Raw genomic sequence first — 24,023 nt, forward strand, 5'->3', positions numbered from 1 at the left:
CATGTTTGCAGTCCACTTCCACAGGCTTCACACCAGCTGTGAAAACCTTCAGCCTCTAACCAGCGAACATGTTTGCAGTCCACTTTCACAGGCTTCACACCAGCTGTGAAAACCTTCAGCCTCTAACCAGCGAACATGTTTGCAGTCCACTTTCACAGGTTTCACACCAGCTGTTGGGCTTGGCCACGTTGTGTGTTGGGCACTCGGGTCCATGTGCCACCACTGAGCCACATAGCTGGAAAGGCTGCAGTCTAAAGGCCTCATACCAGGGGAAGTGATACTTGACCTGGAAGTCCTGACCGACTTCTTAGAATTGTTCTTATTACATGTGTTTTTGGGGACACAGAACATAAAAAAGTAAACGTGGCCTCCCAGTATGTTCGAATTCTCTATTTGTGGATTCCGGTGTTAAACTTAGCTAAGACCAGCAAGGGTTTGCCAACTGCCTCTCAGTTTCTCATCTTCATATGTTTCTACCACATTAACAGCGAGCTAATTGCTTTCTCTTATGATTTTTAGCCTGTTAATCTTTGTGTGTTTATAGAAACTCCCTTTTTATGACTATTTCTCCATGTTGTCAAATTATTTCTAATTTTTACTCCATCCACTTAGTTGCCACCTTTCCCAACTGGCTATTACCCCCAAAACAAATGAGCATGCCTTCGTTGATACAATTTATATCAAAACTGAAAATACTGTTTGTTTTGAGCACAAGGCTGAATTGTGGACAACGCCGTACTACATTTTCCCAGATTTCACTGAATCCTTACTAAGAGCTGTTCCTGAGCCTCCTGGTACACAGCTGGGTGCCCACTCTATACACCCTGGGCTAGGCCAGTAGTTCTCGACTGCAGGCTGGAGAAAACTCTTAAGAGTCTACCAGCAGATATTCAGAAGCACCTACTTGGTCCTGCCCCTCCTCCAGCCTGCATGCTTTCCCCAGGGGCTGAAAAGACAGCTCCACAACGTGCTGTTCAGTATTTTCATCAAATGTCAGTAATTTTCCTTCCAGATAGAAAGCTGAATTCTATGGGCTACTTCTTCTGAATCACACTTTATGATTAGATATATTTAATTCTTTGTGATATAGGCAAAATTAAACTATAAGTATGAAATGCCAAAGTTTTTGTTACTACATTTAAAAACTGAATAGTCTTTTGTCATGAAAAATATTGTCACTTTTGTTAGCATCTGTTAAATGTCTAAGTGACAGAATTATTCCCTTTTAAAATTTTTTTTTCTTATTTTTAGGTGGTACCTCCAGAAATTTGAAGAGTATCCAAAGTTCAGAAAAATTCTAATTCCATTTTTGTTTTAAGTGCATTTTCAACGAAATTATCTTCAAGTTGAAGCTTTCCAATGGTGTTTCTCTAGGGACTTCGTAAATAAGTTATATCTTTGTAATTTTCCTGCTACTTCATCATTTTCAAGATGTCCTCTAGAAATATTTTTTCTAGTAATTTTGCAAGCTACCTAATAAGTACTTAAATAAACTGAAATGGAGGTTGAAGTATCCTACTGTGTAACAGATCAGAATTTCAAACTCCAGGTAATAACTGCTGACATTTGTTCTAATTTCGAATTTACCTCTTTTGGCTATGTCTTGCCAAGTGTGTCTAAGACTAGAGTTTACAGCTGTCTTTGATGGCATTTTCAGAACAATAAATGTCACAATCCCTTCTATAGCCCCCTACAGTGATCCCTTCAAGGTCAACAGCAGTGTTGCTTTCCCCCTGTAGGGCTGGGATATGTCTTGGAGCCCTCTCTCGGAGGCCACAGAGGCCGGGGGTAGCCATTGTGCAGTCATGGCCCAGGGGAAACTTGCCAACCTTCATTGTCAGGTGCTGTGTGTAAGTGGAGAACTTGGGGATAGAGGAGGAAGCTCCTGGTGGCTCTTCCAAGGCAGGGGCAAAGGCATCTGGACTTGTTCCAGCCCAGCCCCCCAGGTGACATCACCAGGCAGGGAGGGGTGCTGGTGGTGGTTTAGACGGAGTAAGTTGCTTTGCCTGTGCAAGTGGCTCCCGGGCCCTAAACAGGCACCTTTAGGCCATGGGTCACTCACCATGAGCCATCAATATGCTCTGGTCTGACATGGTTTCTCTTTGTCCTCTAGTCTAGACCTAGTTTTTTGTTCTGTTCTCCACGTATGGATATAGTAGAGATTATTGTCTGTGAAATTTCTCCTTTGTGGATTTTGAGTTTTCCGTTGTAGTGTAAAGAATGATTACCTTCTGTAACAATAAAAAGACCACTTTTTAAGATTTATCCTGTTCTTTGTCGATTGAAACATAATAATTATATTGTTAAGATTCTCTACAGCCTTCTTTTTCTTCCATAGCTAATCTTCTTCTGTTTTTTGCTCTCTGTTTTGCTGTTGCTGCTTTGCAAAGCTTTTCCCTCATAGCCTGTACCTGTTATCAGTATAAAATAATCTTCCTGTTGAATGCTTCATGACTTGAATTCTACTTTGATAAAAACATTGCCATACTGCTTTTTATCTTGATGAATTCATCTGGCATTTCTTTGCTTTATCGTCTCATCTGGAGTTTTTAAATGCCATTTGTTTTAGTTGTCTTCAACAACATAATAAATAGACTTTGCCATTTAACAAGGTAGCTCAAATTCTTTTACTAATTGTTACATCGAAACATTCTTTCATCGTGTTTCCTGTTTTTATTTGGTTTTTTCAACTTCTTCTGTTTACTATCTACAGTGATTTGGAAAGGAGATTTCCTTTAAAACAAACAAGCTTATTGGGAATGGCTTTTATGATTTTTAAAGTAGCCTTGAGAGCTTCCAGTTAAATCCGATGAGCTGAACATACACCTTTCCTTCTCCCCTCTCTATCCTGACCCCAGTTGAAATCACCTAAAAGGAGTTTAAGTGGGCGAGTGGCCCCATAAAGAGAGTGAGAGAGAGTCATCACTGCAGACAGATCACAGCACGGGTGGAGATGGGCCTGATGTGGCAGAGCAGAGAGGCCATGACAGCACGCACCCAGCCGAGACCCTGGGTCCTCACACCTGGGCTGACAGAGGGCAGAGGGATATGAGCACCTCAAAGTGAGACCAACTAAACATGGTGCCTGCAGCAGAAAGCAGTGTCCTCTGCACTCCCACTCCCCACGGACAGCACAGAGAGCCCAGAAATGAGCCATGTGCCCATTGCCGGGGAAGAGAAAGGTAGGCTGAGGTGGTGGTCTGTCCTAACACAAAAATTAACTAAGTGGGGAAAAACGGAGAACTAGGTGTTGGCATCCCAGGAAAAAAATAAAGTCTCCACATTTTGGTCTTCAGGGATCCTGCCCCATAATGGCTGGTTACCTCCTGCCTCAAGCTGCAGGGAAGCTGGGGGTGGCGTGGTGCCCCTGCAATTAACTCTCCTGCTCAGACTTTCTGGTCCTTCTTAGAAAATGTGAACCAGTGAGCAAGAAGCGCCTGGTACATAGAAAAATCTGCATCATGAAAGAACAATGAAAGCCTCTTCAAGAAAACATGATCCTAGGCATCAAAGGGAATTTTTAAAAAGAAATCGTAACTTCAGGGAGATTCAGCATCCACAGAGGTATGGACATCACTCACTGTGGGACATCACTCACTGTGGGACATCACATACTGGAATACTACTCAGCAATGTGAAGGAATGGACTGTTGATGAATATTTATAAATCACATATCTGGTAAAGATTTTAATATTCATAATATGTAAAGAACTATCAAAATTCAGTAATAAAGCATATGTTTTGTAAATGGACAAATGATCTGACACTTCACCAAATAATACATACAGTGGCAAATAAGTACATGCAAAGATGCTTAATGTCTTTGGTCACTGGGGAAACATTAATAAGGTATCAGTACATATCTATGAGCCTTTCACAAAACTGATTTGAATGCTAAAATCTATAAAAACTCATTCTGTTGAACAGTAAACTGAGGCACAAATAAATTTTAAAGAATTTATTTGATCAAACAACAATTCATGAACTAGGCAGCTCCAAACCAGACATGGTTAAGGAGCTCCACTGGGGGGAGCAAGGAGAAGGGTTCCATAGGATGGACACAGAGGAAAGCAGCACAGTTTGTGGCTCCAGCTGCACAGCTACCTCATTTGGTCTGTTCCGTTGGAAGATCCCTGGTTATATAAGTTTGGTGCCTGTCCTGGTCAGTTGAACTTAAATCCTGTTTTTCTTCAGTATAGGTATTTACAACAAATAGCTCAAGTTAAGTTTTGCTTATGTTTGCAAAGCAAGCAAGGGTTAGGTCATTTATGAGGCCTAACTGGTTTTGTCCGCCCAGGGATTCTTCAGGTCTGGTCTCCATTCTAATTTACTTTAACACTTCTACATATGATAGTACCCAAAATATGAACATTTTCCCAATAACACTTGTAAGCCATAACTTATTTTCCTCCATTAAATATTGTTACATTTACTTCAGATAGTTTTAAACTCCTTAGAAACTATGCATTTGCTCAAACAGCCTGTTCTTCAGTTAAAGTTCAAACCCGTTTGACCAGAGAAAAGCAAACATTATTAACTAAGAATATGATTGTGTTAGTCTGTTTTCATGCTGCTGATAAAGACATACCTGAGACTAGCTAATTTATAAAGAAAAAGAGGTTTAATGGACTCATGATTCCACATGGCTGATGAGGCCTCACAATCATGGCGAAAAACACGTCTTACGTGGTAGCAGACAAGAGAGAACGACAGCCAAGCAAAAGCGGAAACCGCTTATAAAACCATGAGATCTCGTGAGACTTACTACCGTGAGAACAGTATGGGGGAACCACCCCCATGATTCAATTACCTCGCACTGGGTCCCTCCCACAACACGTGGGAATTGTGGGAGCTACAATTCAAGATGAGATATGGGTGGGGACACAGCCAAACTATATCAACCATTTTTTTTTCACTTGTGAAGGTAAAACATTTAATTTTAAAATGTTGACACTACAATGTATTAAATAGTCATAAATGGACACAGTGTATTCTATAGCTGCCAAGTTTACTTTTTTTTTTTTTATTTGTTTTTATTTTTTTACGGAAACTGTTAAGTTATACTGTGGTTAAGACTTGTACCTTCACCCTTGAAAAAGCCCACATTCTATCACAGCGATGTATGGTCAGACTTAACAGCCGCAATTGTTAAACACTTGGATCAAGTCATAACCGGTTTTATTGCAAAAGGACCCCGTACGCATTTATCAATTCTAGTACCTTAATAGCTAACCGACAAGTCATTAACATACAGAAACATGCATCATGAGAAGCAAGAAATATCATCCATCCCTTCTGCATATTAGCAGCTTGTCACTCCTTAGCGACAGTGCTCACATCCCTGAGGTCAGTGGACACTCACTTTCCACATTCCTCTGGAGTGAAAGATGGAATGACTTAAGTACCAATGCAGCATATTATAAACAATTTCTTACAAAAGTCACAAACCAAAGTATTTTACAGAATTTACTACAAAACGCCATAAAAACTGCCTTCACTGAAGCTCTCTCTCCCGGTATCCGGCGAGCCAACTGGATGTCTTTGGGCATGATGGTGACTCTCTCAGCTTGGATGAGATAGTATCTTCTCATGGATGAGATAGTGTCTCTCAGCGTGGATGGATAGTATCTTCAAACAGACTCACCGGGTAGCTTCCTAGCTTCCTGCCGCGCACGGATGGCTGCGCTGGGAAACCTCAGGTCGGTTTTGAAATCCGGCGCGATCTCCTGCACCTGGCTCTGCAAAGGCAGCTTCCAGATGAGCAGCTGGGCCGACTTCTGATAACCACGAATCTCTCGCAGCGCCCCGGCCCCCGGCCCCCGGCCTGTAGGGATGAGTTTTCTTCACCGCCCCCAGAGAGGGGCGCTGTCCTGGCGGCTTTCGTGGCCAGCTCCTTGCCGAGGGCTTTCCCCTGGGGGATTTACAAGCTGTCGGCTTGGTTCGGGCTATTTCTTTTTCCCCAGCGCCGAAGTTTGAGGCCACAGTCGCGGAGCGAAAAACCGACGCTTCTCCAACGAAAGACCAAACCGCTCTGCGCTGCAAAGACCTTGACTAATAAAAATTTAACCTTTTTTATTAATTAAACAAAAAATCCAGTCTAAAAATGGTTTCATTCCACAAAGAGGCATCTTTCCAAATCGCAGTGAAAAAGACGAGTACTTCTCAACTTTACTTTCTATTACTTGCTATGGAATTCCCTCACAAAATTGCTCTCCAGCACACCAGAACAGCATTTGTAGAATGGTATTAGGGTAATGACAGTGTGATGCTAATTGTCTGATACACATTAACAAAAGCAGGTCACTGCTGGTCACCATAGCAAGACATTCAGCTAATAAATGGTTACCCGCTGAATCTTTACTTAGGACATTAATTGCTTCACCCACATAAAAATAAACAGCAGCCAGGAGACTACCCTAGTCAATGTCCAGAGGGTCCCCTTTCTTTCCATTTTCTGCAGGCGAGGCCTTTATGTTTAGAAACCTTGCCTGCACGGCATGCTCATGCCACCATGAGCAGGAGGTCACTGGAAGCTCAGGAGCCTCCTATTCCCCAGGCTGACTGGGGCCGTGGAGGCTGGGGAATGGGCACACACGTGCCCCCATTAGCTAGATGAGGCTCACGTTCCGTTTCTTCCGGAAGCGCTGCGCTAGACTGTGGCCTGCTGGAGTGCAGCAACCAACTCTAAGCCATTCGCTGCCATCCACCCTAAGACCTGGTAGGGGGCCTGGGACGTAATCAGGGCTCAAAACACATTTGCTAAACAACAACAAAATGACTCACATATTGCTTCTCACTCAAAGCAGAAAACCAAGGTAGAAAGACCACAGGGAAATGCAGCCAGGGGTGTGGATCCTGAAGAGATGCCTGAAATGAGTGTCCTGTACAGTGGGAAGGCTGGAAAAACGTTTGCCAGTTACTGTTCCCGGCTAAAGGTCATTCAGGTCCACATGCCCAAACACAACTAATCTGTGCATTTTGAGATTTGTGGATGTCCTCGTAACCCTGTGTCCTTGAAAGCAAATTAGTGAGTGCCCAAGGTAGCCTGGGAGGGTGTCCCTCCTGGGACCACTTCTGGGTAGAAGCAACTTTCAAAGCCAAAGCCCCCCAGGCCAGTTTGGGGCTCCCACATCTGCTTCTCCACTTACTCTGTTATCTGATCTTCTTCATGTGCTGGCTCAGAGCTGGCCAGCATCACCACTGATGATACTGGGTTATCTCTGGGTTCTGATGAAGCCCAAGATTGCCAAATAAATCGTGACTCCAGAATCTGTAGCTTAACCCTGGTTGGATGTCCTGGGTCCCTCCAGCCCTCCTCTAATGTCTCCTGGTGAGGGCCCTTTGTCTGTTCCGGCTGCTGACAAAATACCATAAACTAGGTGACTTATACACAACAGAAAGGTATTGCCCACAGTTCTTGAGCGTGGAAAGTCCAAAATCAAAATTCAGTGTCTGGTGAGGCCCCTGTTCCTGGTTCATAGGTGATACCTCCCTGTGCTCTCACCTGGAAGAAGGGGCTAGCCAGCTCTGTGGGTCTCTTTCTAAGGACACGAATCCCATTCATGAGGCCTCCACCCTCATCACCTAATCATCTCCCAAAGGTTTCACCTCCTAACACCATTGCATTGTGGGCTAGGTTCGAACATTTGAATTTGGGGCTCACAAACACTGGGACGCTGCAGGCCTACTGGCTTTGCTTTTCCTATCTGAACACGTCCCCAGCCCATGCCGGCAGTGGCCAGTCCTTAGGAATTCAGCAAGGGGACTGTGCCACTGCCCACCATCACACCCCCGTCCCAGGCAAGGGGCCCATCCCATGGAAATGGCCCTGCAGTGCTGGGGTTGTGAAGCCTGTTCCTCAGGGAACCTGGGGGTCTAGCCTCTCTCCAACCCATCAGGGCCAGTGCCCCCTGGCTCGCTCTGCCCTCTGCCACCCTCCTCTGTGGTTTGGGGTTCTCAGGGAGCTCACTGCACCCAGGCACCCTGCCCCAGTCCTTGGCCTAGCATGGTGAGCCCCAGCCTTGCCACAGCGCAGCTTCCTTCTGAACTGCCCTCGGGTGTCTGTGGGCACCAGTGGGTCTACTGCTTCCCCAGACTGGGTCCCCTTCCTCCTCTCCATGCTGGGGATGGGATTGCTCTGAGGTGGCCACCCCAGGCTGGTATAGCGGCAAAAGCCCCAGCCCACAGTGCTCTCCTTAGCTTGTCTAAGCCTCTTCTCTACCCCGGGCCAGGGGCTGGAGGGAGGAGCGCAGAACCCAGCATCTCCCAGCTGCACCTTCCTCCTCCCCACAGGACCCCAGGGCCCCGAGGGGCAGGCGTCTCTGTTGGGTCTCCCTTGCCTAGCTGGGACTTCTTTCTAAGGTCTCTGTGACCTCAACCTGTGGTTAAGCCTTGATGGTGGGTGGGGTGCAGTAGAGGAGGCAGAACTGGCTTAGCAGGAGAGGCTTTGAATCAGGCAGTACTTCAGAAATGGTAGCCATGCTGCGATGGCCGGTTGCCTTATTTGTTTTAAACCAAGCACTTTCCCAGCAGCCCTAATGGCCCTCTGCCTTTATTGCCTGAAAATCCCCTTCAGCAACCCTAAAGCCTCTCCCAGCTTGACTTGGCCCTCTCCCTGGTGGAGACGTCAGGGCTGCCAAGGCTTGCTTCTCTCTTTTCCTACCTTTTACCTGTTTCTGACTCAAACCACCTCCGTGCTAGGCTTCTCCCTCAGTGAGGCCTCTGTGCATGACTTCAGTCACCCAACACTGACAGAACTTAGAACCCAATAGCCCATTTCTCTCCTTCCATCCAGACCCTGTCTGCTGTTATCTGTAGGAAGACCACAGCCAACTGCTATCATGACCAAAGCTAAAATCCAGTGAGACAGAGAACAATAGTTGTACCCGTCTCCTCCTTAATCTCCAAGGCCAGTGGTGCATGCATTTGTGCATTCAACAATATTTGCCAAGCACTTACTATATGTCAAGCACAGCAGTGAGTGCTGAGGACAGATGGGTAGGCAAAACAGTCCTGGCCCAGGTGGAGTGACAGGTAAGAAACAAGTAAGTAGCTAAAATAGAAAAAAATGGGCAGAAAAAATGACAAGAATAAAAGCAAGGAAAAGGGAAGGGACCCTCTTTTGTGTCTGATATAGCCATAATCTTCTCCATAGGCCATTGATGTAACCAAAGCTTGCCCACCTTTCTTAAGATACTCATCGACCAGGTCATTGCAAGTACTGTTAATTGATTCCTTTTTATGGCTGAGTAGTATTCCATTGTGTGTGTGTGTGTGTGTGTGTGTGTGTGTGTATATATATATCCCACAGTTTCTTTATCCACTTGCTGACTGATGGGCATTTGGGTTGGTTCCACGATTTTGCAATTGTGAATTGTGCTGCTACAAACATGCATGCAAGTATCTTTTTTGAATAATGACTTCTTTTCCTCTGGGTAGATACCCAGTAGTGGGATTGCTGGATCAAATGATAGTTCTACTTTTAGTTCTTTAAGGAATCTCCATACTGTTTTCCATGGTGGCTGGTGGCTGTACTGGTTTACATTCCCACCAGCAGTGTAGAAGTGTTCCCTGATTGCCACATGCATGCCAACATCTACTGTTTTTTCATTTTTTGATTATGACCATTCTTGCAGGAGTAAGGGGGTATCACATTGCGGCTTTTATTTGCATTTCCCTGATCATTAGTGATGTTGAGCATTTTTTCATACATTTGTTGGCCATTTGTATATCTTCTTTTGAGAATTGTCTATTCATGTCCTTAACCCACTTTTTGATGGGATTTTTTCTCATTGATTTGTTTGAACTTGTTGTAGATTCTGGATATTAGTCCTTTGTCTGATGTATAGATTGTGAAGATTTTCTCTGACTCTGTGTGTTGCCCATTTACTCTGCTGACTGTTCCTTTTACCATGCAAAAGCTCTTTAGTTTAATTAACTCCCGTCTATTTATCTTTGTTTTTATTTTTGGACACTATTATTCTAAGTTAAGTAACTCAGGAATGGAAAATCAAATATCGTATGTTCTCATTGATATGTGGAAGCTAAGCTATGAGGACACAAAGGCATAAGAATGATACAATGGACTTTGGAGACTTGGGGGGAAAGTTGGGGGGGTGAGGAATAAAAGACAACATTTATGTTATAGTATATACCATTTAGGATATGGGTGCACCGGGATCTCCCAGATCACCACTAAGGAATTAACTCATGTAACCAAATACCACCTGTACCCCAATAACTTATGGGGGAAAAAAAAGATATTGATCAACCTATTCCAGGCCCTCTTTCCACCACTGAGCCTCTTGGGGACATAAATAGCTGCCTGCCCTCCCCTGTTCCCCTTGCCTGTTTACAGCAGGTACAGGCTTCGTCACAGTGCATCCCTTCTGAACTCCTCCAGCAACTTCCATCTGTCGTGGATCCAGGGTAGAATTCTGTCCTGGATTCCAAGACACTGCAGGCTGGATAGCTCTACCCCACTGCTCCCATCTCTGGAACCTCCTATCCTGTTGAGTAGGATGCTCCTGACATTACAGATTAGAGAAGAGGAATGCCAGGAGGCTGGATGTTGGATGGGCCCCTTCCCACAGGGAGGTCATCACCAGAGGGCAGTCTCACTCTCCCCTGGCCAACCTTGGTAGGGAGGGAGACTCCTGTTGACCAAGCTCACCCCTGATACCCACGTGAAACCTGTGCTCTGAGACTTGCAGTCACCACTGGGAGTCAGAAACAGGACTTTTGGCTCTAAAACAGTCACGTGAACCAAGTCTTTATGAAATTCGGGTTCCAAAAGCAATCATGCATTTGAAAATCCAAGTATATTTTAGAACAACTGGAAGAAAAAAGACATCAGAGATGATGCAAATAAAAAGATGAATTCATAAGAGATAAACTCACATCTTGCCTTTTTAATTTTTCTGGAGACATTTGGGGGCTGTTTTGAAGGAACGAGATGAGCTGGCCCACTGAGGCTACACCTCTCGGCGCCATTAGCCAAATTCGTCACAAGAAAAGGTGCCTTGCTGTCTACCCTGGACATTCTGCTGGAGCTTTTGTGACCGAGCGCACTGATAACTGTCCCCTTTGTCCCACAACCAGCATAAACCTCTCATTCTAATGGGGCCACTCTCTCCAGGCACCCAGGATCCTGGTGCACCTGTTCAAACTCCCAGCACCAGTTGCACATCTTCATGCTATTCCTCACTGTGTTTCAACAGTCCCTCTCTCAGCCCTGACATAACACTTCTCCTGCCACCAGATCACTCCCTTGATTTTTCCTTATGTCCCAACCTTCCCTGAGATTCTGAGTTTCAGGTGGCATGAATGAATGATTAATTAGAGAAGACCTCTTCCACCACCCTGACTCCCAGCCCTAGCTTCCAACTTAGAGTAGAGCAGTAGAACACGCAGAGTAGTTAAAAGGACTGCCCCAAGTCCTGGCTCCACTGGTTCATATCCATGCAACCTTGAGTAAGTCACCTACCTAAATGTCCTGCACCTTAGTTTCCTCATTTGCAAAACAAAAATAACAATAGCATGGACCACATGGGGCAGTTGTGAACATGAAATGAATAACATTTGGAAAGTTATCAGATACTGTCTGGCACATGAATGTACTTAATAAATGTTTATATATATATTTTTTCATTATTGGTGCATTCAACCCTCATACTGAATGCCTCAGTACACTGCATTCAACTCTGTACCCATATACTTCTGAAATCACATCTATGAGAGACACTCTGCTGTCCCATGGTCTTAGCGTATCAATTTCTTTTTTAGTCCATGAGTACAGCTAGCTCCTTATCTCATGCTCTTAGAGTGACATGTTTCTACATATAACCAAAAGCTCTAATAACTTTATAAGATGTATTATTGCAGCAGAATGAATCTATGGTGGCCCCTGTAATGCCCACCTCCTGGCATTAATAGTTTTGTGTGATTCTCTTTTTATGGCTGATATGATTTGGCTCTGTGTCCTCACCCAAATCTCATCTTGAATTGTACTCCCACGATCCCCACATGTTGTGGGAGGGACCTGGTGGGAGATAATTTGAATCATGGGGGCGGTTTCCCCCATACTGTTCTTGTGATAGTGAATGAGTCTCATGAGATCTGATGGTTTTATCAGGTGTTTATGCTTTTGCATCTTCCTCATTTTCTCTTGCCACCACAATGTAAGAAGTTCCTTTTGCCCCTGCAACATGATTTAGAGGCCTCCCCAGCCGGGTGAAACTATAAGTCCAATTAAACCTCTTTTTCTTCCCAGTCTCAGGTATGTCTTTATCAACAGCATAAAAAGAGACTAATACAATGGCAAAAGTGGCAGAACGTATGTGATTGTGATACATATGATTGTAACACCTGTCTCTGGAGGACACGCTTCTTAGACAGCTTTGAAGAACCCAGCTGCTGTGCTATGAACTTACCTGTGGAGATGACCATGCAGTCAGGAGGTGAATGTTGCCTCCAGTGGACACCAAGCAAGAAACTGAGGCCTTAACTCCGGAACCACAATGGCTGAATACTGCCAGTAGCCACATGAGTGAGGAAACAGCAACTCCCCCAGTTGAACTCCTGATGAGACCACAGCCCAGCTGATACCTTGACTGAAGCTTGGTAAAACCCTGAGCAGAGAACTCAACTAGGCTGTATGTCCCCAGATTCCTGACCTACAGAAACTGTGAGCTGACAGAAGTGTGTTGTCTTACACCTCTAAGTTTATGGTACTATGGTTATGCAGTCATAAGTAAATAATGCAATAATGAAGAGTATCATAGCTTGCATTGTCTGAAAACTACAATTGACTAGAGACCAAAAAAAAAAAAACTTTTCAAGATAGCCAAGACAAATATCCACATGTCAGGACATCAGTTGTCCCTCACAAAGAACCAGACCACTTTTATTACAAGACTACCTTTTGTCTACTTGTTTGTGGTGGTGAGTGCAGTAGAGCACTGTCACATTACTCTAGCTGCTTTAGGTCTTTTAAAAACCTGACTTGTCAGAGGAAACTAAATGGAAATGCTAAGTCAGCAAAATAGTTTTTCTGAACTTCTAGAACCTTTTCCACATTGAAAGAATCTAATTAACAGTATGAACTGTGGACCATTTTAAAAATTGTGCAGGTTTTATTTTTTCTTAAATTACATTCTCCACTTTTCCCTGAATAAAATAGAGCTGGGAAGACATGTTTATATCACTAGTGACTAACAGAATCTGAGTAATATTTTATAATGTTCACCTCTCATTTATGAAAACTTCATCTCTGTCAAATATAATACCAATGAAATATTGTATTATTACTTCTTCAATCCCTGGTTCTCCTAAAGCAGTAAGTTTTTAACATAAAATGAATATATATCTAATGTAGCAATATAAATATTATTCAGCATTTAGTGGTCTATCTAGACCATCTGTTGGCAAATGAACAAATGCCTGCCTATAGAGCAGAATATGAAGGGTTAAACATCATTTCCCTGAATGTTAGAAGGTTGGTGTGCCTCTTCATCCCACAGGAAATAAAAGGGAAGGGCATCCCAGGATGGTTAGGAGACAAGATTGGCTCAGCTGGAGAGGAGCATTGTAGGTGAAAGAGGGCCATAAGCATTGAGCTGAGGATTTGGGGTTTGCATCATCTGCACAACTAGTCCTGTTATGAGGCATCATTTCTGCTTCAAATGGAGAAAGGAGTTGGTAGTCTACATCTCTCAAGGACCGTGTGTATGCAGTAGAAGAAAGAACCTACCTATGGGCCCCCCTTTTCCACTGTGCCTCCTTAGCTTTGCATTCCCTCTGGGAAGATGCTGGAAACCAGATTACTTTATGGATTATACTGGGAGAATCGATTCTTCAATGTCTACAGATGAGCTGGTTAAAAAAGAATAACTGAGATTGTTAAAACTCTATGTTTTAAAGGAAATACTGGGAAAGTTTTATGTAACACTCAGAGGTGAGTGAAAATGGTAGTAGGTGACAGGCTTTGGGACTAAAGACAAACTTTAGACAATGTTAAAGCAATCTCCTTTCCCAATCTTGCTTCTTAAGTGATGGTAGTCATGATTGGCCAAAATTAGGATGAAGAGAAACAAAACCCATAGTTGAGATCCAAAAGTTTGGGAGAACTTAGGAGAAGTGTAACCTGGATTCCTGAAAATGTTGACTTATAGAGACATTTTTGAGATATGAAAGTTCATTATTTCCTGGTGCTTAAGGAAGAAAATAATTGATGTTGTGAGCTGGGCGGGACTTTAGGGACCATGCTGAACAATCCACTGACCACTGCAGGCTCCCATTTAGGATCTTGGGCCAACAGCCACCAGCCTCTGTTCATGCAGTCTCTCTGGGGGCAGTTACTTCTTTGGAGTGGCATGCCTCTGAGCAATAATTCCAATAATCAATGTCAAACTAGATATTGAAACAGCCCAGGTATCCTGGTCAAGCTAGCTGTTGATACTCCTGACTGTCGCATTATTTTGTTTTTTGTTTTGTTTTCTTTTGAGACAGAGTCTCACTCTGTCACCCAGACTGGAGTACAATAGTGCAATCTTGGCTCACTGCAAGCTCTGCCTCCTGGGTTCAAATGATTCTTCTGCCTCAGCCTCCCAAGTAGCTGGGATTACAGGTGCATGCCACCACACCTGGCTAATTTTGTATTTTTAGTAGAGACAGGGTTTCACCATGTTGTCCAGGCTGGTCTTGAACTCCTGACCTCAGGTGATCCACCCACCTTGGCCTCCGAAGGTGCTGGGATTATAGGCATGAGCCACACCTCCCGGCCCAACTGTTGCATTATTATTTGCAGATGTTGGCTATCCCTGCTGTTGTCTATATATCAATTCTGTCTACCCAACACAGCCGTAAACTTCTCAAGGTGAGGAGTGAGCCATCACTCCTTGCACATCTTGCTGTGATTGACATGGTATACCTTAAGATATGTGTTAATTCCTATGTCTTAATAAATATTGGCTTAGGGAGAATTTGCTGGAGCAAGTAAAGACAGTATGTTTAACTTCTTTTATTCAACAGAATTAAAAAACTAGCTGGTTCTCTCAATGAAATAATACTTTCTTTTCTTTCTTAAAATCTAGCTGATCTGATCTAAAATACACATGTGGGAGGTGGGATTGTAGAAATATCTCAAATTAATTGGCGTCTAGCTCTTTGTAAGGTATTTGACAGTCTGAGTTGGTTGCTTCCCCCACTGCAAAGCAGCAAAATCTGCTCTCAAAGGCTTCACGTGGCTGGGAAAACTCTGTTCCCAATTCAGATCCTCTGGGGAGGGCATCAATTATTTCCTCTTGTTTTTAGCACTGATTGTTCTGTCTAATTTGAAAGGATCCAAAAAAGGAAATGACACTTAGCATTAGTATCATTCTCCATCACTTTTGAAAGATATATGAAGGGAATGTTGGCGCAATCAGTCTAGAAACATATTTCTCCTATAACAATAAGCCAGTTCTTTTTGCTTTGAATCAGAAACGGCTCCAGTAGACCCATGAAGGAAAGGGAAACAAAGCTGAGTGCCAAGCATATGATAACATGCTCAGCATCATAGCACATTAGGGGCTTGCAAACTGAAACAACAATACCACTACACACCTATCAGAATGGCCAAAATCCAGAAGACTGACATCACCAATGCTAGTGAGAATGTGGAGCAACAGGAACTCTCATTCACTGCTGGTGGGGATGCAAAGTGGGGGAGCCACTTGGGAAGACAGTCTGGCAGGTTCTTAAAAAGGTAAACAGGCCGGGTGCGGTGGCTCACGCCTGTAATCCCAGCACTTTGGGAGGCCGAGGTGGGTGGATCACGAGGTCAGGAGATTGAGACCATCCTGGCTAACACGGTGAAACCCCATCTCTACTAAAAATACAAAAAATTAGCCGGGCGTGGTGGTGGGCGCCTGTAGTCCCAGCTACTCAGGAGGCTGAGGCAGGAGAATGGCGGGAACCCAGGAGGCGGAGCTTGCAGTGAGCCGAGATGGCGCCACTGCACTCCTGTGCAGTGTCTGGGAGACACAGCGAGATTCCGTCTCAAAAAAAAAAAACAAAAAAAAAAAAGGTAAACATACTCTTACTATACCATCTAGTAGATTTGCTCCTAGGTGTTTACCCAAAGGAGCTGAAAACATGTCCATGCACATGAATGCTTATAGCAGCTTTACTCAAAATTGCCAAAAAATTGGAAGCAACCAAGATGTCCTTCAATAGGTGGGTGGATAAAGAAATTGTATCCAATTCTATTTCTATAAGGAAAATCTATTCATACAATAGAATATTAGTGTCAGAGATTTTTTTTTAACAAAGAGCTATCAAGCCATGAAAAGATAAGGAAGAACTTATTTTCCTTATCTTCCTGAAAAAAGCCAGTTTGCAAAGGGCAACATACTATACGATCCCAACTGTACGACATTCTGAAAAAGGTACAACTATGGAGACAATAAAAAGATCAGAGTTTTGGGTGAAGGGAGGGATGAACAGGCAGAATACAAACAAATTTTAGGGCAGTGATTATTATTATGATACTGTAATGGACATAGAATATTATGCATTTTTCAAAGCACATAGAATATACAACATGAAGAAGGAATGCTAATGTAAACTCTGGATTTTCATTAATAATAATATATTATTAACTAAAATGATTTATTTTACTTATTTTCATTATTATCTAAAATGTTATTTAATTATTAAATTTAGATGCTACTTAATTTTTGCTTTATTATTATTATGTTAACATCATCAACTGTAACTAGTGTACAACACTAATGCATGATGTTAATAGGGGAAATGGTGTTGGAGAGGGAGATATGTGAGAACTCTGTACTTTCTTTTCAATTATTCTGTAAACATAAAGCTGCTCTAAAAAATAAAATCTATTAATTAAAAAAAAATAACTGAGTGGAAAAAGAGCATTTTGCTCATTGGACAGACTTTTTGTCCTCCATGTGATGGAGTCAGCTGGCTGGGTGTAAACCTGCAGAAGGTGGGAGAAGGCTCTGCCAGCCTTGCCCCTGAGGTTTCCACCCTCCCGTGCTCTGATTTCCTGGGTTTGTGCTCTGTTGCCTCCAGTGAGAGGTGGTCAGTAACTCCATGAACTGCTTCTGGTGCCTTTGCACCAGACAGATTTCGCAAAGGCAGGTGTGTCAACTACAACCAGAGGCCAATTTCCCTGGAGTCAGATTTCAGACCACATGCATCACTCCTCCTCACAATGTAATCTCCTCCCCAGGCTGAGCCCTGCCAGAGGGGAGAGTTAGGACTGGTGGGAAGGGCTTGCCCCCTTGGCTGCAGGAAACTCAGGTGGCACCTTGGGGAGAATCCTAAAAAGATGTTTTTCTTCAAGATGCCTCACATCTACCTGTCAGAAAATTGTCACACTGTTCTGATGTTTCAGACAACTCACTTTCATCTGCTAGAAAACTGTCTAGATAAATACAAGCCTGTGATGTCTGTACCTCTGATGATGTCCCTTAGACATGGTGTCCTCCTCCACCTATTGTCAGAAGGTGGCCCATCTGAGCTCCTGGTGGCCAGTTCCCTCCATCCACTAGGACAGGCAGGCCGCTGGGAAGCATCCTTCTCCACACCCACATGCCCTGTCCTTGGGAGCTGGGCGACATCTCAGATGACGTGCAGAATCCCTTCGTGCAGGCTCATCACGAGCCCTTTGTTCCTTAGGGTAATAGCAAACAAATGTGCCGTTGTGCCTCATTTCCATGTATTTCCATCGGTTAATTGGAAATGGTTCTGCCTGAATAGGAAATTTTTCTATCTTGGGCTTCTTGAACAGAGAAGCTTTGGGGCACAATCCTAAATCTTCAGAGGACAGAGAGCCCACATGCCACCCTTCCAGTACTGAATAGCAGCTTGGGTCCTGAGAATTTCCAATACCCATATTTTAGGGATTTTTTTGTCTACTAAATGTAACAGTTTCATTTAGGACAAGAGGTTATTCAAAAATACATAAATAATGGCCTCTACTGAGGACTTACATTGTGTAGAGAATAATGCATTGGAAAATGCTAAACTACCTAGTGAATAGCAAGTATGGGGGCAGGGAGGAGGAACAGGCTTCCATCTTGATTAAGTGAAAAATAAAATAATGATGCTTTCATTTTTATTAGACAGTATATCATATACAAAATCCCAATTTTTCTCTTACTAACAGAGAAACCGCATCTTGCCCTGTGGTGAGGACTGACTCTTTAGGTCCACTCTAAGCCTGTCCTCCTTCCTGTCTCAGCATTTGCTCCACCAGCTTTCATTCAGCACAGAGCCTGGGGCACGGGTGCCATGAAGATGAATACAGGAGAGATCTTAGCCTTAAGGGGCTCATGGCCTGATAAGTGCATAAACAAAAAAATAATTTTTAATACAACATGGTAGGTGCTATGATACAAATTATGTACAATACACATATAAGCGGAGAGGGAAATGTCTGATTCTGCATGGGGGTTCCAAAGAAATCAGGTGACAGTTGAGATGGTCATTGTAGAATAGGTAATTGGGCAGATATGAGCAGGGCAGCATAGGGCCCCCAAAGAACATCAGGTGACTGTCAGGTGACTGACGGGTGGTTGTTGACAGCCAGGGAGCTGGCAATGGGAGGGGAACATTTCCTAACAAACAGGAGACATGTTGAGCTTGTGGGCAACAACTTCCCAACAAAAACTTAAAATGGTGAAGTTTGATCTTCCTTTGGGACATGTCTAAGCATGCACAGTAAGGAGCAAATATGGCAGCATTGGACCTGTATACGACCTTCCTCTAGGGGTGCTAGACCAGTAAGGGAAAACTGCCCTAAGACAGCATGCACATAGCTTCAACCACCAAATGGCACCTGTGGTCCCTCACACACTAGCAAGTCACTATGCACTTGGCAATTAGCCAGCAGCCCACCCAAAGGGAAAGACGAGAGGAAGAGATTGGGAGAAACTGAGAAATTATAAATCTATAAGAGCCCTGAGCCAACAATCAGGTGAAGCATTCAAATCTTTTGAGTTGTCCACTTGATCCCTTCCAAGTGTACTTCACTTTGCTTCAATAAACTGTCATGTCTGCCTTACATCTACCTCTGTCTCTTGGCTGAATTCTTTCTCCCAAGACAAGGATCAAGGACTAAGGGGAGCTCATCCAGACTTGCCGCCAGTAACAGTCATGGCAGAAATAATCCAGAAATAGCTCTAATTATGGCCAACCATTTAATTCTCTTCCTGGACACTCAGGAGGATCACATTTACCCTATACCTGAGTAGAGCCATGAAACTAATTCTGACCAAGGTGGATATATGGGCAAATGTGATGTGTGACACTTCCAGGCTATCCCATGAACTGTCTCATAAACATCCAGTCCTTTATCCTCCTGTGGCAAATGTGAAGTTACATGTTGGGGATTGCAGTATCCCAAGAAGCAAGGAGCCTGGATCTCTGAGTCACTCCACTGCCTGGAGAAGGATGACTCAACTGGAACATCCTCACTGGACAACAGGTGGGTGGGAAATAAACTTTTATTTTGTTAAGTCACTAAAATTTGGAGGTCGTTTGCAACAACTGGCATGATTTATTTAATACTACGGAAATTGGTATTCTGAAGTGGGTTGCTGCATTAACAAAAATATGTGGCCATTTTCTTAGCAGTTGAGCAAGAGGTGGGGTGGAAACAGTATGCTGGGTGACTGTACATCTATGTTACATAGTGTCAAGACATCTGGCAAATGGTCATGTGCAGAGACTTGGAAGGCTGAATCCATCACTATAGGTTCATGGCAGTTACTGGACAATGGAATATTAGAAATGTGTACAAATTGGAATTTATTCTCTTTGGAAAGGCAAGAAATACAAGAAAGAGATGAGCACGGATGTAATTGGCTATTTTGGAAACAGAAAACCAAAGGTAACAGGCCAGAAATTTAGGGCCTTATAGGGTTGTAAGAGGTAACCGCTTTTGGTCCCCAGACAGTGAAACATGAAAATAAAAAATTATTTGAGCTGACAAAGGTCTAGTGAACTTTCTCTAAGCTCATTAAAGTAACTCAGGGCAAATATGTGAGTAAGGGTATAGACTTCCCACTCAAGCCCAGTGGCATGAAAGAAGCTGCCATTCTGCTGAGAAGGAGGAACACCGTGGAGAAGAGGTGAGAACCAAAGGAGATTAGAGAACAATGTCCAGAAAAGGTCTTTAAGTATGGTTACTGATATATGGAATTGACTGGAAGCAAATAGATCAGAAGTCACTAAGATTTTGAGACAGCTGCACTGCCAAAAATACCATAACCCTGGACTAAAAAGTTCTTTGACTATTGGAGACTTAAAAACAATCTTTGAGTACCCAATCTTTCCTGAACAGAAAGTGACTTCCAAAAGCTGCACTGCCCAAAGCCAAACACATTGGCCAACATCTCTTCTTAGGTGACTGTGGATAATAACGAGGAAGGAAGAGACCCTCCAGAGGGTGAATTCTGAAGCCACAAGAACAGGATCTAATCAGAGTTTTCCCAGCGTTAAGAACAGGGAAACATCACTACAGGGCAACATCGACAGGACTCAAGCATGGCTATGGGCTAGAGATGGATGTGAGACTTCCATTCCTCCATTCCAAAAGGAAGAATTACACACAGTTCTGTTCTCGAATCATCACTGTCTATCAGAAAGCAGGGTGGCAGATAGCACATCACTCAGATCATACTCAGACCAACAGGAGCAGTTCAGTTTCCAGTGGAGAGTCCTGAACGGCTCAGGGATCCCAGGCTCCAACTGCATACCATGACTGGGTGGGCACCTGTTTTCTCTCTGTGGGGCAGAGGGGGAGCAAGTTTTATCATATGGGAAGAGAAGTAAAACAATATGGTGACCAGAATGGTCGATAGGTATGCCTTCGTTAAACTGTTTGTTTTCCTCCCCCGCTCCGGGAGACCACATTCCCCAATCCTGTTGCATATGGATGGAGCCGGGCGATTGGCTTTGAGCAATGTAGTATGGGTATTACAGCTGCTGGCGCCAGGCTAGAGCAAACAGGCAGGAAGATTGGTCCTCTTTGCTTTCTCTCTTTCTTCTGGAAAGGGACACTTTTCTCCTCTGACCTTTGGACATCAGACTCCAGGTTCTCCAGCTTTGGGGCTCTGAACCTGGCACCAGCAGCCTGCCGGGAGCTCTTAGGGCTCACTGGGGGCTGCACTGTCAGCTTCCCTGGTTCTGAGTCTTTGGACTTGGACTGAGCCACTGGCTTCTCTGGTTTTTCAGCTTGTAGTTGGACTATCATAGGACTTTGCCTCTATGATTGTGTGAGGCAGTACCCCAGTTCCGGTAGCCACCCGAGACTCTACGGCAGAATGGAGTCTGGCCACTTCCCCACTCTCCGAAGATTTTACAGAGCCTTTCTGCCCTTAGGCCACACGTGCCCAGCATACAATGCAAATGACCATGTATCAAGTGTGCTGGAAGCATACAATGCAAATGACCATGTGTCAAGTGTGCTGGACTGAGGCCTCAAGGCAAGCTTACCCCTGTGCAGGGTTAATGACAAACCCAAGGTGGGCAGCCTGGAGCTAGCCACAGTCCGAGCCAAAAGCTCCAGTGACATCTGCTCTGTGTCCAAAAAGGTAGAAGGAAAGGAACACAGTGTGCTAACTTATCTCAAATAAAGTAATTATTTATTGCCAACATCAAGTATGAAATGTGAAGCTATTCAGTGCCAGTTACAGAAAAGCTGTATTACTATGTATCTTACAGAATAGTTAAATTACTAAGTTTTGACTAGAGAATAAAATTTGTCTTAATTTCTAGTAAGTTTTATTTGTTGAAATATAGACTTATAACATTGAAGACGGTGCTGGGTGTCGACTTCTGAACACGCACACACTGGATGGTGTATGAAACGCTGTGCAACACAACAGGGCAAGAAATTGGAAACCTGCTTTTCTGCAATAACTTTTCATTTGCCCTTACACAAGGAACATTGCACTGCTTATTTTGACAATGATACTCTTGTATTCATTGAATAAATCACCTAATTTGTAAGAATCTACATTTTATTCCCATGGGAATTAATAAAGCATTTTCATTCTGAATAAAAATGTGAACTGCATAAACATTTGTGTTTTTTTTTTAATTGGTTCTCTTAAGGGGGACATAGGGCATTGTTTTTCACTGCTTTATACAAATGTAAGGCATAGAATCATTCTCTTAAATTAAAACAAAACTTTTCATTAATTATTTACTTGTTTGCCTAAAAATGTCTTTATGACCAACAAATGGAACAGCTTTTGCACTTCAAAGTAAAATCTTCACTTTCACAAATCACTGGAGTTTTTGGCTACCAGAAACTGGGCTTTGAATTGCTTCCCCCTAAGTAACTGGGACTCAGTGGACCCTATCTCAAGACATCTGGCTTGGTAACCGTTGTCATGATGAGTGCATGCCTCCTGACACTCTGGGCTTGTGGAGACAGGCCAGCTGGAACATGCTGGCAGTGGGGCTGCTGAGAGGGGCTGGGCCAGGGTTCATGGTGAAGGGGAACCAGCAGGTCTTGCTGAAGGGGTAAAGCCAAAAGAGAGGAATAAAAGATGACTCCAACGTCCTAGGTCTGAGCAACTGGAAGGATGAAGATGTCATTGTTAACGGAGGTGGGGAAGGCTGCAGTGGTGGGGACTTGGCTCCTGGAGAGGACCAGCAGCTCAGGTATAGATGTGTGGGATGTGAGGTACCCACTCACAGCGGGTCTCACCTCTTGATTCTGCCTAGTTTCACTTTCACAGAGGAGATTTATCCCCAGGTATTAGATCCCCTCTACAATAACAACAGCTGGATATAAATTTTCCCTGCAAAATGACACTATTCTGTAAAACAAGTAGTAATCGGATGTTGCATATGCATAGGCAACGTAAAGTTAAATGTCATATATCGATACTTTTATATCAATCATAACATGTAGCTAAGTAACATTAATCACACATTAGTGACTTGATTTCATCTCAGCCAGATTCTTGAGGCATAAGAAAAACAAAAGTGACAGAAATTTCCCAATTGACTTTATTCAACTGATTGATACAGAAAGAAAACCAGATACCTCTATCAAAAAGCTTATACTTTATATGGGTACGTTCATCTATTCCTAATGCAGGTGTTTTGATACCTGTATTATATTTCAAATATGTACATGTATCACTCAGAGTTTTCAAGAGAGATGGAACCGATAGAATGGATAGATGGATAGATAAATGTATATATTTTAAGCATTACCTCACTGAGCTGTGGGGGCTGGCAAGTCTGGAATGTACAGGCCAGCAGGCTAGAAACCCAGGCAGGAGATGATGCTGCCATCCTGAGGCAGAATTTCTTCTCTGGGAAACTTCAGTTTTTGCTCTTATGGCCTTCAACTGATTGGATGAGGCCCACCACATTATCAGGGGTAATCTCCTTTACTGACATCTACAGAACGCCTTCACAGCAACACCTACATTAGTGTTTGACCAAACAAAGAGGCACTGTATCCTACCCAAGTTGACACATAAAATTTACCATCACAGCAACCTGTACAAGTTAGTGTCCCACCCTTTTTAGAAGACTTGGAATTGGGAAATATCAGGACATATACAAAAAATTACCAATTTCAATGGAGAGTAATTCATAGAAAGGGTTTAAGACCCTCCTGGTTTGAGAACAGCCTTGCCAACATGGCGAAATGCCGTCTCTACTAAAAACACAAAAATTAGCCGGGCATGGTGGCTCACACGTGTAATCCCAGCTACTCAGGAGGCTAAGGCAGGAGAATCACTTGAACCAGGGAGGCGGACGTTGCAGTGAGCTGAGATTGCGCCACTGCACTCCAGCCTGGGCAACAGAGCAAGACTCCATCTCAAAAAGACCCTCCTGGGCAGGTGGAGGCACAGACACTGTGGAGACGCTGTCGCAGGTGACCCTGGGGAGGCAGACGTGCTTCTTCCCACATAGCAGACAGTGTGGGACACACAGCCTGTGCCTACTCTATTGTGTTCGGAGCATGACTCCACGGCCAGGT

General features: G+C 43.7%; 1 protein-coding gene and 1 long non-coding RNA gene across 3 annotated transcripts in view; one reads left to right on the forward strand and one right to left on the reverse strand.

Moving 5' to 3' along the window:
• The window catches only part of SRD5A1 (steroid 5 alpha-reductase 1), a 37,261-nt gene extending 34,996 nt beyond the window's left edge, over positions 1-2,265 (forward strand). For both annotated transcript variants that reach the window (XR_012413574.1, XM_045393527.2), the window contains one exon: positions 1,252-2,265. Coding sequence is in view for 1 of the 2 variants with exons in the window: in XM_045393527.2 (XP_045249462.2) it covers positions 1,252-1,318 (67 nt within the window). In the remaining variant the exon portion in view is untranslated. The remainder of the gene's footprint in view (positions 1-1,251) is intronic.
• Positions 1-24,023, reverse strand: part of LOC123573918 (uncharacterized) — an 85,290-nt gene that overhangs the window by 32,683 nt on the left and 28,584 nt on the right. The window lies entirely within an intron of this gene.

The sequence above is a fragment of the Macaca fascicularis genome, chromosome 6 (genome assembly GCF_037993035.2).
Source record: "Macaca fascicularis isolate 582-1 chromosome 6, T2T-MFA8v1.1".
NCBI lineage: Eukaryota > Metazoa > Chordata > Mammalia > Primates > Cercopithecidae > Macaca > Macaca fascicularis.